Source organism: Crotalus tigris, unplaced genomic scaffold (genome assembly GCF_016545835.1).
Source record: "Crotalus tigris isolate CLP2741 ecotype Arizona unplaced genomic scaffold, ASM1654583v1 scf7180000017700.2314712, whole genome shotgun sequence".
In the NCBI taxonomy this organism is placed as follows: domain Eukaryota; kingdom Metazoa; phylum Chordata; class Lepidosauria; order Squamata; family Viperidae; genus Crotalus; species Crotalus tigris.
In genome coordinates this window covers 638,066-653,842 of record NW_024096576.1, presented here as the reverse complement: position 1 = coordinate 653,842, position 15,777 = coordinate 638,066, and the positions used below count along the sequence as shown (strand labels likewise).

Here is a 15,777-nt window from a genome sequence, read left to right as displayed (position 1 = left end):
TTCTGTTTCTATATGGATCATCCAAAAATACTTGAAGTGGACAAAGCAGCAACTGAATCTTAAAATCCTTCATAAATATAAAGGATTTTTGGCAGGGTGATGGGCTGTATTTTACACACTGTGATATGGAACAGTCATATTGGAGATGGGCAAAACCATAGGTTTATGCAGTGATTTTGTTTTCATTAAGTATATGTGGCCTGAGTGAGGCTGTATCATGAATCAGTTTTTTAAAAAAAAATTCAGTAAGAAGAGCTCTTAATATCTAGTGAAGCTTAAACGTTTTCCAAATTTGAAATTGCACAACTATCTTTTTTTTCTCATTAAATGGATTTATAGAAGGACTAGGTTTTTCAATGTGTTTTTGATTTGCTAGCAGGCAGGAACCAACTGCATGAGATCTGCTCTACTTTCTAGCAGATACACATGCTTGTGTTTTCAAGTCTTTTTGATAAATATTGAAGTGAAATAAGTGAACCTTGAAAGTGCTTCTTGAAGTAACACAGCTTCCATCTTTCTAATAGTCAAGTAAAATGGCTGCATTGCAGTGCTTTATTTGTTTTGGTTACCTCCTGTTGGAACTGTGATTGAAGTGTCAAAGTTTGTAGAAACATCTCACTCAGACAAGTCACATTGTCTTTTTACCTCCAGGAGGACTGCTACAACATCCATTTGTCACAAAGCACATCTCTGAGGCAAAGCTGAGCTACCACACACAGGCCTATGATATGTTGTCTTTTGGTCTTATCACAAATCCCTCACGTAACCAAATATCTCTTAACTCCTAAATCAGTGTTTCTCAACCTTGACAATTTTAAGGCATGTGGACTTGAACTCCCAGAATTCCACAGCCAGCATTGCTAGCTATGGAATTCTGGGAGTTGAAGTCCACATGCCTTAAAATTGTCAAGGTTGAGAAACACTGTCCTAAATATTTAAATAAATTTTGACTTGGAGGTTTAATGAATGGCCATTGAAGGAGTAAATAGGAAAGAACAAAGTGGTCTTTAATAAACAAATGCTATAAAAATGTTAGGAGAAATTTAAAAAAAAGGTTTGAATGCCAATTATATATAAAATGTTTTATATTAGTAGCCCTGTTTTGCAAATAACTTCAAGGCGTTGAACCCCTTAATCTGAACTTAACAATTGCTTTGCAAGTCATAACATTATGTCCTCTGCTGGAGGAAGGAAAAATAATAGAATTTAGGAAGTAAATATTGTTTCACTTGAAGCTCCCCTCTCTTTTAACCTGCCAGAAATGCTGTTCTACACACACACACACACACACACACACACACACACACACACACACACTAATTTTTTTTGGATTGCTAACAAAGAGTTAAAGGGGGACTGGGATAGCTATTTTGAGCTAATTAGCTCTCATCAACCAGCTCGAAATATCGAAATAATTAGCTTGAAATAGCTATCTCAGTCCCCCTTTAACTCTTTGTTAGCAATCCCAAAAAATTTAGCGCACAAATGATGTTGCAGTAGCAACTGCTGCCAGTGGATATCCCTAGATTGGGCTGATATAGGCAAAAGATTTCTTCCTCCCATATTTGGGCTGACAGGGTGCATCAAAAAACACTCAAGACACACACACACAAACATATATATGCTTTTGTTTCACATATAACTCTTACTCTCTGGAAATTCATCTTGAAATGAACATATTTTTTCAATTTTAGGTTTCCACATTTAGACTAATTTAGATTTTTCATCCTATCCCATCCCAATCCATCCCTGAGTGAGTCTTTTGTCTTTCTAACAGCTGGTGTCCTCAATTAGCTACATGTTTCCCCATAACAAAAAATTGTTTCTGTTCAGATGGAGGAAAAAATTGTTTGATTAATGATAGTCTATTGTTTGTGTTCTTCAGTAAATGTAAATTATACATCAGCATATATATTCAAACTTGTGCCCTGTTCTGGGGTTCAAATAATATTTTGTGGAACAATTGAAAAGCAATATTGGCAATATTGGCTTATAGAATGAAAATAGAAAAACTGAAGAAAAAAAATCAAGAATATGAAAATGCTCATTATTTCTAGAAATTATGATAAAAAAGGATATGTTGCTGTAGGATAGCTTATATATTCTTAAAGAAAAAACTAGTTTTCAATACAACTTTTAATAGTTAAGGTCAATACATATACAGGTATTTTATTCAATATTACTTATGGATAATTGAATTAATTTATAGAGTATTCATTTTCTGTTGAAAATAATTTGAAAATAGGTAGCAAAATTTGCATATACAAATTTATTTTTATTGAAGAGGTTTATATAGCCACCCATCTTATGACATTCTACCTTAACTGTGCTGGGACAGTGATTAGAAAGTAGTATTGCAGGCTGACTGCTCATTGCCAGGAGTTTGATCCTGACTGACTCAAGCTTGACTCAGTCTTCTATCCTTCTGAGGTCAGTAAAATGAGGACCCAATATGTTGATTTTGTAAACTGCTTAGAGAGTGCTATTAAGCCAGTGCTTCTCAACGTTTGTGTGACAGCGACCCCCGTCACACAAACGTGCCGCGCATGCGCGCCGCCGCCCCCATGCGCGGCATGGCGCTGCACGCATGCACGGCATGGCGCCGCACGCATGCGCGGCGGCGCCCCCCGAGGGGGAAAAATGGCGGATCGCCTTGTTTGGCGACCCCCGAGAAATGGTCGATCGACCCCAAATGGGGTCGCGACCCATAGGTTGAGAACCGCTGTATTAAGCATTATGAAGCTGTACATAAGTCAATGCTATTGCTAGGTGGGTACCAGTAATAATAAAAACAAACAAATCCAACAAACAAACAAGAAAGACTTGGTACCCAATCAACAATATCTATCCAACTATATGTCCCCCAGACTATCCCAGTGATAGTTGGGATATCCCAGTAAAAACAGCTGTAACATTTTCTTATGCCATTTAAATTGTTATAGTCAGTGTTAGAAGTTTAGCACCTTGAATATATTACTGAGGACATCCTGATGATTTTTTTTGCAAATAAATATTATCTGGGACTGAAAATGTTGACATATCATAAAACTTTTGCGTAAAAAGGCTTTGGAACAGCAGCAGACATGATGACTAATGTACCAGTATAAATAGGGTATTACAGCTTATTTGATTGTAGTTTATAGTACAATTGTATTTAATTATTGTTCTGAATAATTATACATCAGATATATTTCTCATAAAGAAGTCTTAAAAATGTCATCTTCACAGTGCCTTTAAAACAAATATTTTAAACCACTAAATGTGAATAAAATGTGGAAATGCATGAAACATATCATCTTTTATTCTAGTACTTATTTTCTTCTTACATGTGTGTTTGTGTTTGTATTCATCATGACTTTGGGTGTGGCTGCATTTGTTGGTCAGACTCTTAAGTGTGAATTGCTTTTAGTATGTTGACAAGGGCTTGTTGCAATTGCAAGTAGGGGCTAGGGGAGTATGCTAGGTTCTATCCGGACCAGAGTGTTGGATTGATCCTTCTTGTTGGGATGTACCTCTGGATATGGTCATCAGCTTTGGAATGGGTATCATCAGTATAATGGTGACACCCCTTTCTGTTGTTCCTTATCATTCATCTCCATATCATTTATTTGAATGATTAAATCCAGACAAAAGAACAATACTGTTGGTAATGAGAAAACTGGATTCAAAGTAGATGTGAAGTTTATTTTGGACAAAGTTTTTCTTTCCAGCAAGGGGTATGTTCACAGTACGGGATTGTTCCTCTGCTCCCAGTTGTTATTGTTTTGTATATGAAGCTACGGCAAGGAATATCTTTTCATAACTATAATTAATATGCCAGCTTTGATTTATCCTGAGGTAGTCTGACTTGGCCATTGTGTATGTTAAATATGGTGCAAATCCAAGAATTGGTGACAATTGAATGGAAGAAAACAAACACAATTGTGGCAATTACTTGCCAAGCACAATTTAAGATAGCAGTGTTGAATTTTAACAATCTAAATAGTTTAGGAACTGATTATCTGAGGGATTATCTCTGCTCTTTAATCTGTCCAGTTATTTAGAACAGCAGGAAAGTTCCATCTGGAGATTACCCAGTTGCCAGAAGCCTGCTTAACCTGTACATGGAAAAGGGTCTTTTCCTGTATTCCTATGAAGTACATTTTATAAGCAGCTCCCTTTGCCCTCTATTCTCCTAGTATTTAGGAAAATTGGAAAAATCCATCTCTTTTACCAAGTGCTTAAACTGAGGTTTAAAGTACTGATTTTAATTTTGTTCTGATTTTAATTATATAGCAGTATGTCAGGATTTAAGTTAGATAAATGAATATCACAAATAGGAATTAAATTAATAGGAATTAAAAGAAACCAGCAGAGGACTGGACAATGAATAATGAACATTTGTCTGCTATAATTCCTTTTCAGTGATTGAAGAAATGCTCATTTTTCTTTTTAAAGAATTGGGGTAATAAATATTGGTAATATTGCTTCAAATCTTCCTAAAGTTGTTTCTTTAATTTGATTGCACTGATTTAAAATATCTCTAGGTTTGTCTACCTGTTTTCTTTAATATTATTCCTTTATACTATGAAATGCATAATCAGTGAGAGACGCATGCCTAATAAAGATCTTGTGCTATTCTGCTTAATGCAAATCATCTTATTCTTTTCTGATAGCAAGTGCCTTTGAAATGATACCACTGTTTTTATCTACTGAATACCTGTTTCTCTGCCATGTATTTTATTAAAACCAGATAGTCTGTCTTACAAATAACATTTTTTGTTAGATGATCAGTATAGTCTTTAAGACTTATACCCATAGAATCTGTCTTCCAACTTACAAGCTGTTGACAGTTTTATAGGATGTTAAGAATGCATCCTTGGTATACAATTTAAATTGAATACTTTGGATTTTTTTCAGTAATATCTCTTCAAGATCTTATACAAGAGTTGATGATACTGCAGGTTGCTTCAATGCAAACTAAGAGTACTCGATTTATATCTTCATGTCTGATCTCGTAAGAGATATTTCAGTAAAGATATATAGCTAAAATATAGAAACAATGTTAAGATTACCTCAAAATTCTTTTAGGTAAATATGTTTTTGTTTAATTCTTTCTAGCAGTGGCAATTTTTGTTTGGACTAAAATGTATATACATCTCTAAAATGCTCTTTAAGTAAAATTTGTTAAAAGGGCTCTTTGAAACTTTTATATCAAGAACATAAAGCAGCTGCAAGCATATAGTCAGTTCATCAGTAATATAAATATTTGGGCTTTTTGCATGTACTATAATAAACTTTTAATGATATTTTCAGTAATCTTTAAAAAGGATAGACGTATTCATACATTAAAGATAATATGGATATATTGTTAGGATATTATATTGAGCCAAAGCTTTGATTAGGAATTTGCCATAATTTTATTAACAGATTTCACATGACTGTCTTTATCCTGAAACTTGTTAGTATGTGGTTGTCTAGTTTCATTGAATCATACTTCTGAAAGAAAGCCAGTGATATGAATAAGAAATGTTAACTTTTTTTAAAAAAACTAAATATTAATGTTTATTGCTGCAGGATAAAAAATGGATTCTCAATCATGAAGACGTCATTCTGGGAGAATTACTTGGCAAAGTAAGTAACTATCAAAACTCCTAAATATTAAACCTTTTTACAAAACACAGTAGTTATTAAGCCTTCTCAATGCATGATAGATCACCTGTTTTAGTTTAAGTCCAGTGTGTCTCTTTAGTTTGAGATCTTTGCAGAATATCAGCTACAACACGAGAAGTCAGGAAAGAACAAGCAAGAAGGACTGTGAGATCTTTGGTGCTCTCCGAACTTAGTTGAGAGAGTACCAGGACCCCACAATTCAACCCTAAGCTATACATAGTCTCTTTTATTCAGGTGGGGATTGGACTGTGGGGATTCAAAACAGATTTCAGTCCAGATCATGGAGGGCAATATGTAGTATAGGGAGGTATAAATAAAAAACAGGAATGAAGATTATAGTTTTTTCAGTTTGCAGATGTTATTTTAAATAACTTAATTTATTGCCTTATTAAATATAAAGTTGCACTCATTAAATGTATTAAATATCAGGGAAAGTAAATAATATCAGAATATGATTTATTTACATTTTTATTTTTATTTTAAAAGAAAAACATGACATATTGAATATAGAAACATATTCTGTAATCTTTAAAAAAAATAAGAAACATTGCTTTATGGGATTTACTTCTTTAAGATTTAGCCACATTATGATCTCTGAAATAGAACCTATATTATAAAGATAGGTTTCATTTCATTTTTTTCTAGCTGATTTTGCTGCTTTGTGTAGCAGTTTTCTGTTTGTATTCTGAAGAAGAGTCATATGCTCAGGCTTAATATGCTCTTAATAATGTTATATTTGAAGTGATTATTCTCAAACCTCTTGAGCATTGATGCTGACATGAGGAGGAATTGTACCATAGATTTCTTGTATTTATCTTTATTTTACCTCATTACTGTGGAGTTGCATGAGTACCAGAACATTCTTTTTTTAAAAAAATGTATTTTAATAAATGTTTAAAATAATTTTAAAAGATAGTAATACTGGAGCTAAACTGAGATAAAATTTAATATAAATAGAGTCTCTTCTAAAGAGGACACATTCTTCATATGATCTGATTACATAAGGAAACATGCAAGAAGATTGCTAAAACTGCAGCTGCATTCTTCCAAACAATATTATATGTGTTTATATTATTCTTAACTCTAATTTATTTTTTGTAAAATCCTCTGGCAACACTTAAAATAATTGTGTGTGTGCATGTATTTTATGCATGCACAAGCCTTTGAGTCAGGATTGACTTCTGGCAACAGCCTGGACAGCCCCAACATTTTTCTTAACAAGATTTTAGGAGTGGTTTGCTTCCTAGGGCTGAGAGAGTGTGATTGGCCCAAGGTCACTTAGCTGGCTTCATGCCTACTTGACTACTCACTGTTCTGACAATTTAATTATCACTTTTGAGAAATACTAACATCATATAAATGACATGGGAAATACCACAATTTTAAAATATGAGTTCCAGCCCTTCGAGGCATATGCAAATTCAATAATTATATTATGATTCCATTGATGTCAGTCTGACTCCTCTTGTCCCCTGAAGACATTGCTGCATTGCACTAGTTCATGTGTTAAAAACAATATCTACTTCTCTAAGACACATGACCTTATATAAGAAAATTAGTATGACTGCATTGAGTTAAGGTATTCTGATATTTTATGCATTTAGAACGTGATTTTGTTCACTGTTTTCGTCACTGACAATATCTATAACTTCAGGGTAACTTTGGTGAAGTCTATAAAGGGACATTAAAAGATAAAACACCTGTTGCTGTAAAAACATGTAAAGAAGATCTTCCTCAAGAACTGAAAATAAAGTTTTTATCAGAGGCCAGGTAAGAAGTAAAAAATACCAAAATATATATTTTTAAAAGTCATTCAGTGGCTTTTAGTGGAAAATATTTTCCACTTCAAAATGTATTTCAGTTTAATAGTATTTATGCTCTTACATTGATAATAATGTAGAAGTCACTTGAATTAAGCCTCTCTGGGACAGGGGGAGGGCAGAGAAACCAGCAATGAGGAAATTATCCTAGATTTTTTTTGTACATAAAGTGAATATCTTTAGATCTTTACAGTTTTTATAAGCAAGATATATCTAAAATGATACACTCAAAAATTCAAGAAAAATCTTTCATGACTTGATTTGTCATTAAATTTCCTGGAAGAATATGTTAGCGAATAAACTTTTTTTATGATAAATTAAAGAGCATTTAGAGAATGATATACTACATTGATGTGAGGAAATTTTCCACCTCTTTGCAGAATACTCAAACAATATGATCATCCCAATATCGTAAAACTTATAGGAGTATGTACTCAAAGGCAGCCTATTTATATTGTGATGGAGCTTGTTCCAGGTAATGTTGGTTTATAATATTATTTATAAATAATATATTTATATGCCATTTCTCCTCTTTTTTCTCTTTTTCTCACTCTTGTATTTTGTTGTCTTGGACATGCATTTTATGTTTTTTAAATTACATCACTTTTGAATTTAAACATGGTGATTTATAAGGATTAAATAAAAGTGGATTGAAGAAATTCAAAATATTTAGCTTTTACCAGGAGATGAAAGTAGTATTAAAACCATAGCTTTTAAATATATATCATCATAAAGTTTTCTAGAATATGGAAATATGCAAATCTTGACTGATCCATATTATTTGTAAATATTGAATATACAGTATAAGAAAAAAAGTAAAAAATAACTGTAGTATGAGAAATATAAAAAACTGTTGATTAATATGTCAAGTTCATATAAAAGAAACAAGGCTGAAAGTTAAGAGAAGCTATATTGCAGGATTGTTTTCATATATTTTCCACATCATGATCTCTATGCATCAATTTTTGTATTTGTAATCTTAATTTGTTGCAAACATTGGTATGCCTTGCAACCAATGTGAATGTTGTGACAGAAAGCAAGATATAATCTTAATGTTCCTTTTACAAACAAAACCAGATTTTTAAAAATTTGGCTTTGGCGAATAAATGGTTGTATTTTTGCTAAACTGCATTTGTATATGTTTATGCACAACATATTTTTGTTAATAATTCATATAGAGAAGAGAATGTGAAGTAACAAGGTGAATATTTCATTTAGTCCTTTAAAATGAGCATTTAAATGATTTTGTAATTTAGATGCAGCAACCTTTGATGGCTGCTGGTAAGTTTTCATTTGTGGGCTATACATAAAATGGTCCACAGTTAAGTAAGTTTTGATTTAGAAATATCAAAAAACTTAATCAGGTAATAATTCACTAAAAGTCATAAAATTAAAATTCAAAAATTCATAATTGTATGATACAATAAAATATCCATAAAGGATCAACATTAATAAAATAGATAGCGAGGTCATCCTTCTAATGCCACTCTTACTATTTCCTAAGATAGTCACAGTAGTCCATTTTAAATCTTTGGTTTCACTTTATTAAATGTTTTATAGATGGGTCCCTTCGTTTTGTCTAAGGAGGCACAAAAAGCTCCAAAATAGAAATATCAGGAAAACATGATATGTGAAGTCTTCTTCCCCAGACTCTGAAGTGTTATGCCTGGAAGGACTGTTCCTGTTGCACAATCACAAGATATTGAAATTTAACTACTACTTGTGCTTGTGCCCAGAAATAGAGAATGGGAACTGTATGATATGGGAAGTGAGGTCAAGAAACATGAGAAGTTATTAGATATGGACGATAAACTCAACAGAGTAATTTTGTCATGTAAAACTTCAACTACCATTGCAAATTGTGAAATGGCAACTGTAAGGGGAAGAAAGGGTTAAAAAGTAGAGTTGTATTCATGTCTCTTTGAGAGAGTTCAATATTTTATAGACTTAATTCAATATATTTAATAACTTTTAAACTTACAATTTTATTTAATAATGTTTTTAGTCTTGGTTCAATTTATTTTATGTGACCTGACCCAAAATGTTTATGTGATAAATATTTTAGTGTCACATAAGATGACTCTAACATGGATTTTCTTCACTTTTGGATTGCATTGCTTATATAGCTTAATCCTGAAACCAGTGAAAGAGTTTAAGACACTCATTTACAACAGTATTAGTAGAATATACCTATTATAGTTTATTATCAAAGCATTTTTTTCTAACCCAGTCTACAATACTGTTCCTTCCTGAAATGTTCAGGCAACCTGGCCAATATACATTAAAATTCTCTATCTCAAAAATGTGTACTAGTAGTCAGCCCAGTATATTAAAAGATAATAAATTATATAAAAATCTTCTGTGGTTATATTTGGTATCTTTCGTTGATAGATTTGTAAAATGAGTATCAAGATAGGGACATAATTATATTTCTGAAAATTAGCCTTCCCCTAAGCACTAGATAGCCAACCATTCTTTTTCCAGGCATGGGAAACAATGCATATAGGTAGGATCATTCAGAAGCTCACACTTATAGTTTCTAGAATGAAAAACAAGTCATTACACAGCTAATTTCCTGCAAATACAAGGCAGTATTATTAAAGATAGCATACCGTTAAAAAAACAACAAAGAGCAAGAGATCAGTTCTTACAAACGATAGAAACACAAGTAGAAGTGAAATGAAATCAGGAATCAAGATTAAATGTCATACAAAAGAGTAGTAACTGTCAGTGTAAAACAAACATGCACTGCATCTAGGAAATTTGAATGTAATTTTTATTAAGAATTTTAATTACAGTAGTAAAAACTAATAAACTAAACTTAGAGAAAGAGAAGGTAATGGGAAAAAAGAGGGAGGGAGGGAGGAAGGGAGGGAAGGAAGGAAGGCAGGCAGGCAGGCAGGCTTGTTAATTTGTTGCTTTTAAATGCATATTGTTTCCACACAATATAATATAGATTTGATCCCTTGTAAATTCATTGGCTCTTTTTGGTATCAACATATAGCTATGAAAATAATGCCAGAGGTGGTTAAATCCCACTATTTTCCAGTTGCTGAATCTGCTATTTCTACTTAATTTTAAAGGAAGAAACAGTTTTTCCAAGTAGCAGAAATTGACAGAGTTTTGGGTAACATCCTTGCCTATATGCTATCCAGCCATGCTTTAATCAGATCCTGCCTGAGATAGGAATATGTATACCCTGTCAGACAAATGGCTGTCTATCTTGTGAACATCAAGTAGCATCATCCTACATCCAAAACAAGAACACATCTCATCTCTCTTGCAGACATACACATTATCTTTATTATATCTATTTATTTCTTTGCTATTTGAAACTGGAACTGTATCCCTGTACTCGGTACTGTAGTATAAAATATACTGAATCCAAGAATGCATTTGATGAAATGAATCATAACCTGAGAACAATCATTTCCATTTTTAGCCTCAACCCAGCTCTGATTCCTGGTAAAGGTTGCACTAGTAGAAACTAGTAGTTTCCCATTAAATAAAGACCTGATGCGGTGATCTTTTGTCTACCTGTGCATGTAAGACTAGGGTAGGGGAGGAAAAAAATCCTTTTAGAAACAATAATGTACAAAGTATTTAAGGATGATATGCAATTAATAAAACATATCTTTATCTGGAATAATAGTGGCTTAAAACAACTCTCTTTTGAGCCCTTTCTTAATAACTTTTGGCTCTTAGTACTGTCAAGCTGAGAAGGATTTTCCTCCTATCTTTCCTGCCTTCTGCTTGCAACAGATTGTTGCCAGACCTGCTGCTTCAGAAAATGTTATTACGGTATGTTAATAGGAATGGCTTTGAGGTTTTCCCTACAAGAACTGGGAGGCAAGGGGAGGAGACAGAAAGCTACTTTCTTCCAAGGTCCTACAATAATATTGTAAAATTGCATTTTATTGGTGTTCTTTCTTGTTCTATGCTTTGTATATGAAAAAAAAGTAGCAGGTTGTATATATAGTTGATATGGGGAGAAGAAAAATCCCAGCAGCCCTTATTCTTTGTGCCTTCTGATTCAGATACCTGTGGTGGGAAATGATTAGTGCCAATCCAGTCCTTCCAGATACTGAAGCTAATGATCTAATATCTCTTTTTCTCTCACACATATGGACAACTGAATTCAGGCTCTCTTCTGGGAAGCAGTAGTTTTGTTTACTATCTTTTTTCTTAATTTGCTATCTTAATTATTTTCAAGATCATATTTTTCAAAAGAGTACAACAGGCCAGCTCCTGAATGCCGTGTACATGAGCATATTTAATATCTGACTTAAATGGAAATGCCGCATGTTTCTTCCCTTCAGACATAAAATTCAGTTTTTCAAGAATGCATTAAGAGTAAATATCACATTCCAGGAGGATTGAGTTCCTAATTCTTGTCATGAATCTGCTTTGCAAAATAAAGTCAAAAAGATGTTCCATTGCCTGAGGTTTTCAGTGCATACAAGCCTGCTCTGATATACTTTACAGAGGCAACAAAATATAAGTTTATTACTGTGACAGCAAAAACAATGGTGGCTGTTACCTGCATTGACATTCCCCCCCCCCAAATAAGTTGTCATAATATTCAGTACTGAAAAATTCATAGATCTGACAGTACTCTTGACAAATCGGCAACAAAATGATCTTGTTTTGCTTAAATTAGGATGCTAAAAAAGAAAGTGTGGTGAAAAAAATAGGTTAAAATCCAATCCAGTTGAGATACTGAAAACAAATTCTTAGGTTCAGAATACAGTATGTTCAAAGACATTATGGATTTTTAAAATGCTAAACATCATAGAAGCCAACTTGACTAAACTCTCTTCCTACTTTCTCAAGATCATTATTACCAAATTCCCTGTGAGAAATATCCCTGAAGAGGGAGCAAAAAGGCAGGCAGTAGCTACTATGAAAGCTTCACCAACTGAATCCTTTCCTCAACAAGGTCATTGCTGTTACCATTTACCTCGTGGGAAGCATCCTAAGAAATGTCTTTGCATTTGAATAATATTTATTATGTTTTTATTTTAAATTGTTTATATTGATTATAAGTTGCTTTGGGATAATTTCTATTCTAAAAATAGATTTTAAGTGCTTGTAATTAAATAAATAATACATTATACTAATTCATGTATATTTGACACCTAACTCTAGTTAGATCTCAGGCTGCAGTCATTAAAAGAGGAAAAAAAGACCCAATTAGCCTGAAATCTGCAGAGTATTAAGAGAAATAATGCATAGACTTAAAACACATGCAGCAGAATGATCACCCATAGTGACAAAAAGCACATACATAAAAGAAATTTTCTCTTTTCCTTTCAGTAACTAAAGTATTTTAGCACTGAGACTAGAAAACATAAGTAGTTCATATTTCCGTCTAAAAACAAATGTGTGACCTTGCTAAAAGAAATTTTCTTTATCCTCTTTATCAGAGGAGGAGCAACAGGAAGAGAAGGAGGACTGGTCAGACCATACCTGAGAAGAAGACTCTTGAGCATTTTTAACAGTTCTTGTATTTCAACTAGAGAGTTATCTGTTAACAGCTAGATCCCATGTATCACTGCACCATTTGTCAATTGGTTAAAAAGGCACATTTAACTCAAAAGTATGGTTGAGGGAAACTGAGGAGGCTTGGCAGGTCCAGAGCAAGTTGTGTGTGAATCATGGATGGCCAGAGAGGGCTTGGAGGCCCAGCCTAGGCTGTGTATGAGTCAAAAAAGGACATGGGAAGGCTGGCAGAATGCATATAGGTAGTAGGGTATTGTGGGCGAAAACAACTTGCTGACTTCCCCATTGACTTTGTAGAAAGCAATCAGGGAAGGTCAAAAATGGTGATCAATGACTGTAACTATATTACTATTTCTGACCTTCAGTTCAAAAATATTCACATATGACAGAAGATTTTTTTTTATTTTCTGATGTAATATTTGGTAGGGGAAGTTTTTTAAATTAGCTACAAAATCCTTGCAAACAATGTAGCTGTTTTAATGATAACTCATTGGAAAATACCTATTTCAAATGATTTTACAATCCCAATATATGATCATATGTTACCGTTTTTATCATTTTTTTCTTCTTATGCAATTACTGTTTGACAAAAGATTCCAAAGTTAAAGCAAAATTCTGTTTTTGTACAGAAAATCATGTGGGGTGGATTAGTTTGTATATACTATATTGCTGAAGACTTCTCTGTAGATTTTCTAGTTTTTTAGTCAGCAATTTTAGTTGATAACAATTAACTGATGAACTTGACATCAATTCCACAGTAGGAACCCATTAGTTACAGCAGCCAGAGAATTGATGAAATTGGATAACAATTGGCAGCTGAACAGAATCTTAAATTTTACATGTAATTCAGTAGAAAAGTGATTACAGAGAAAATAAAGAGGATTTATTTTTCGCATATACAAGCCAAGGAAATCTCTTCAACTTTTTCTTTGAGTGCTTCCATGAGTCTTACCTGCCAAAATAAGTCTATATAGAGCTGTGTATTTCTGTTTAATACTAAATTAAATAGGTGAATCTAATATCTCTGCATTTTAGGACTAGCATATTAATTTCTTGTAATTTTTATTAGCAACAGCAAAAGTATTTAGACTTATATACCACATGGTGCTTTACAGCACTTCTGAGTGGCTTATAATGCAAGCATTATTTGCATATTGCCCCCAACAGTCTGGGTCCTCATTTTACCAACCTTGGAAGGATGGAGGGCTAAGTCAATCAATGGATCGAACTCCATGTTGCTGGCAGAGTTTGCCTGCAATACTGCACTTTAACCATTGGCTCTCCAGAGTTCCTTATTGATCTCTTTACTCATCCTGCTGCCCAGCATTCTATTTTATAGAATTTTTGTTTTTTAGAGGGAAACAACATATAACATTGCCATATTTAAGTTGGAAACTGCATTTAACATTATTTCTTTAGTTAAAAATATTTTTGAAAAAGCAAGTACATTTTCCCAATCAAAATAATAGTTTGGCCTAGAAAAAGCAATTCCATTGTGTTAAGTGCTTTCTTGGTGTATGGTAAAATTAGGGTAAATATATGTAGCACTGAAGATATGATTTCATTATGTTTCATTTCTAAGGATGTTTTATATATCACGGCCAAATGCTTTTGCTGAAACATGTAGGAATTTGATGATCATTCAAATACCTTTCCATTAAAATACATTAATTATATTTACTTAAATATATGCTTTGTGACATAGGACACCATACCTCTTTGGGAGTCTGTCATAAAAGCAGCCGAATGTTTTGCTCTAGTAAGCTGATAGCTTAAGTTTCCCTAGGAAGATTTATCTACAGGAGAGAAAAACAAGCACAGTTAAGCTAGGAAAGGAAAAATACAGGAGGAACTCTAAAGAAAGGAAGAAGTGTCTGGATGATGGTCATGTGGAGCTTGACAGTCTTGACTACTGAATATTTATGGTCTGGTTGATGTCATGTTGACTGATGAGCCTGAGGGGAACTGGACATTATTGTACCAATATATAATATTGTTTGTTTGAGGAAGCTGAAGATACCAAAGTGTTCTAGGACATCTTTGATTCCCAGAGTTAGTTGCAGGATTGAACATGATCCGAGATGAAGTGGGAGAAGGGATTTCTACCCTTTGTAGGTGGCTGTCCAGAAATTGAAGATAGAGGAAAGATAAGTTCTGCTAGCCAAAGTATAAAACTCAGCCAGAAAAGGTGAGAATCTAGCTGGTATCTTTGGCTCTTTACTTAAGTAAAGGCCAGTTAGAAGATGCTAGTCCAACATTATGGTTTGCACACCCATACAATATTAGAAAATTTATACTGTAATATTTGATAGGGGGATGAAGGGAAGTTCAGCTCAATACCTTTTGAAATTCTAGCAGCTACAGACAGATATGATTTGATTTTTGCTTTGCCCACCATATGTAATGTTTATAGTGTTATCACATATAGTGTTAATTCAAAGTTTCTTGTGCTATAAAATATCTCTGATTTTTGTTCATTCCTTTCCCCTCTGTATGTTTCTACATTTGCAAATAACATGCATAAACCTTTTCAGACTTCAAACTTCAACCCCCGGTAAGGTATGTTCATGGATCTGCAATGGGATAGAAAGCCTTGTTCCACAAATAGAATTACTGTAATACAGATTAGGCATAGGTCATTACATTCAGATTCTGATAGAGGTTGTTTGTTTCTTCTATCAAGTTACTTTCATTTCAAAATATATATTTTGTTGTTCCACATAGTCTATTTCAGATTCATACTGTTTGCTATTATACTGTAGATGGTGGTGTTTTCATAACATATATTCTCAATAAATGTAAC

At 33.3% G+C, this 15,777-nt stretch overlaps 1 protein-coding gene across 6 annotated transcripts in view; it reads left to right on the top strand.

Annotated features, from left to right (window-relative positions):
• FER (FER tyrosine kinase) overlaps positions 1-15,777 on the top strand; it is a 127,241-nt gene that overhangs the window by 73,296 nt on the left and 38,168 nt on the right. For all 6 annotated transcript variants that reach the window (XR_005556137.1, XM_039338398.1, XM_039338399.1 and 3 more), the window contains exons 14-16: positions 5,557-5,613; positions 7,307-7,422; positions 7,853-7,947. Coding sequence is in view for 5 of the 6 variants with exons in the window: in XM_039338398.1 (XP_039194332.1) it covers positions 5,557-5,613; positions 7,307-7,422; positions 7,853-7,947 (268 nt within the window). In the remaining variant the exon portion in view is untranslated. The remainder of the gene's footprint in view (positions 1-5,556; positions 5,614-7,306; positions 7,423-7,852; positions 7,948-15,777) is intronic.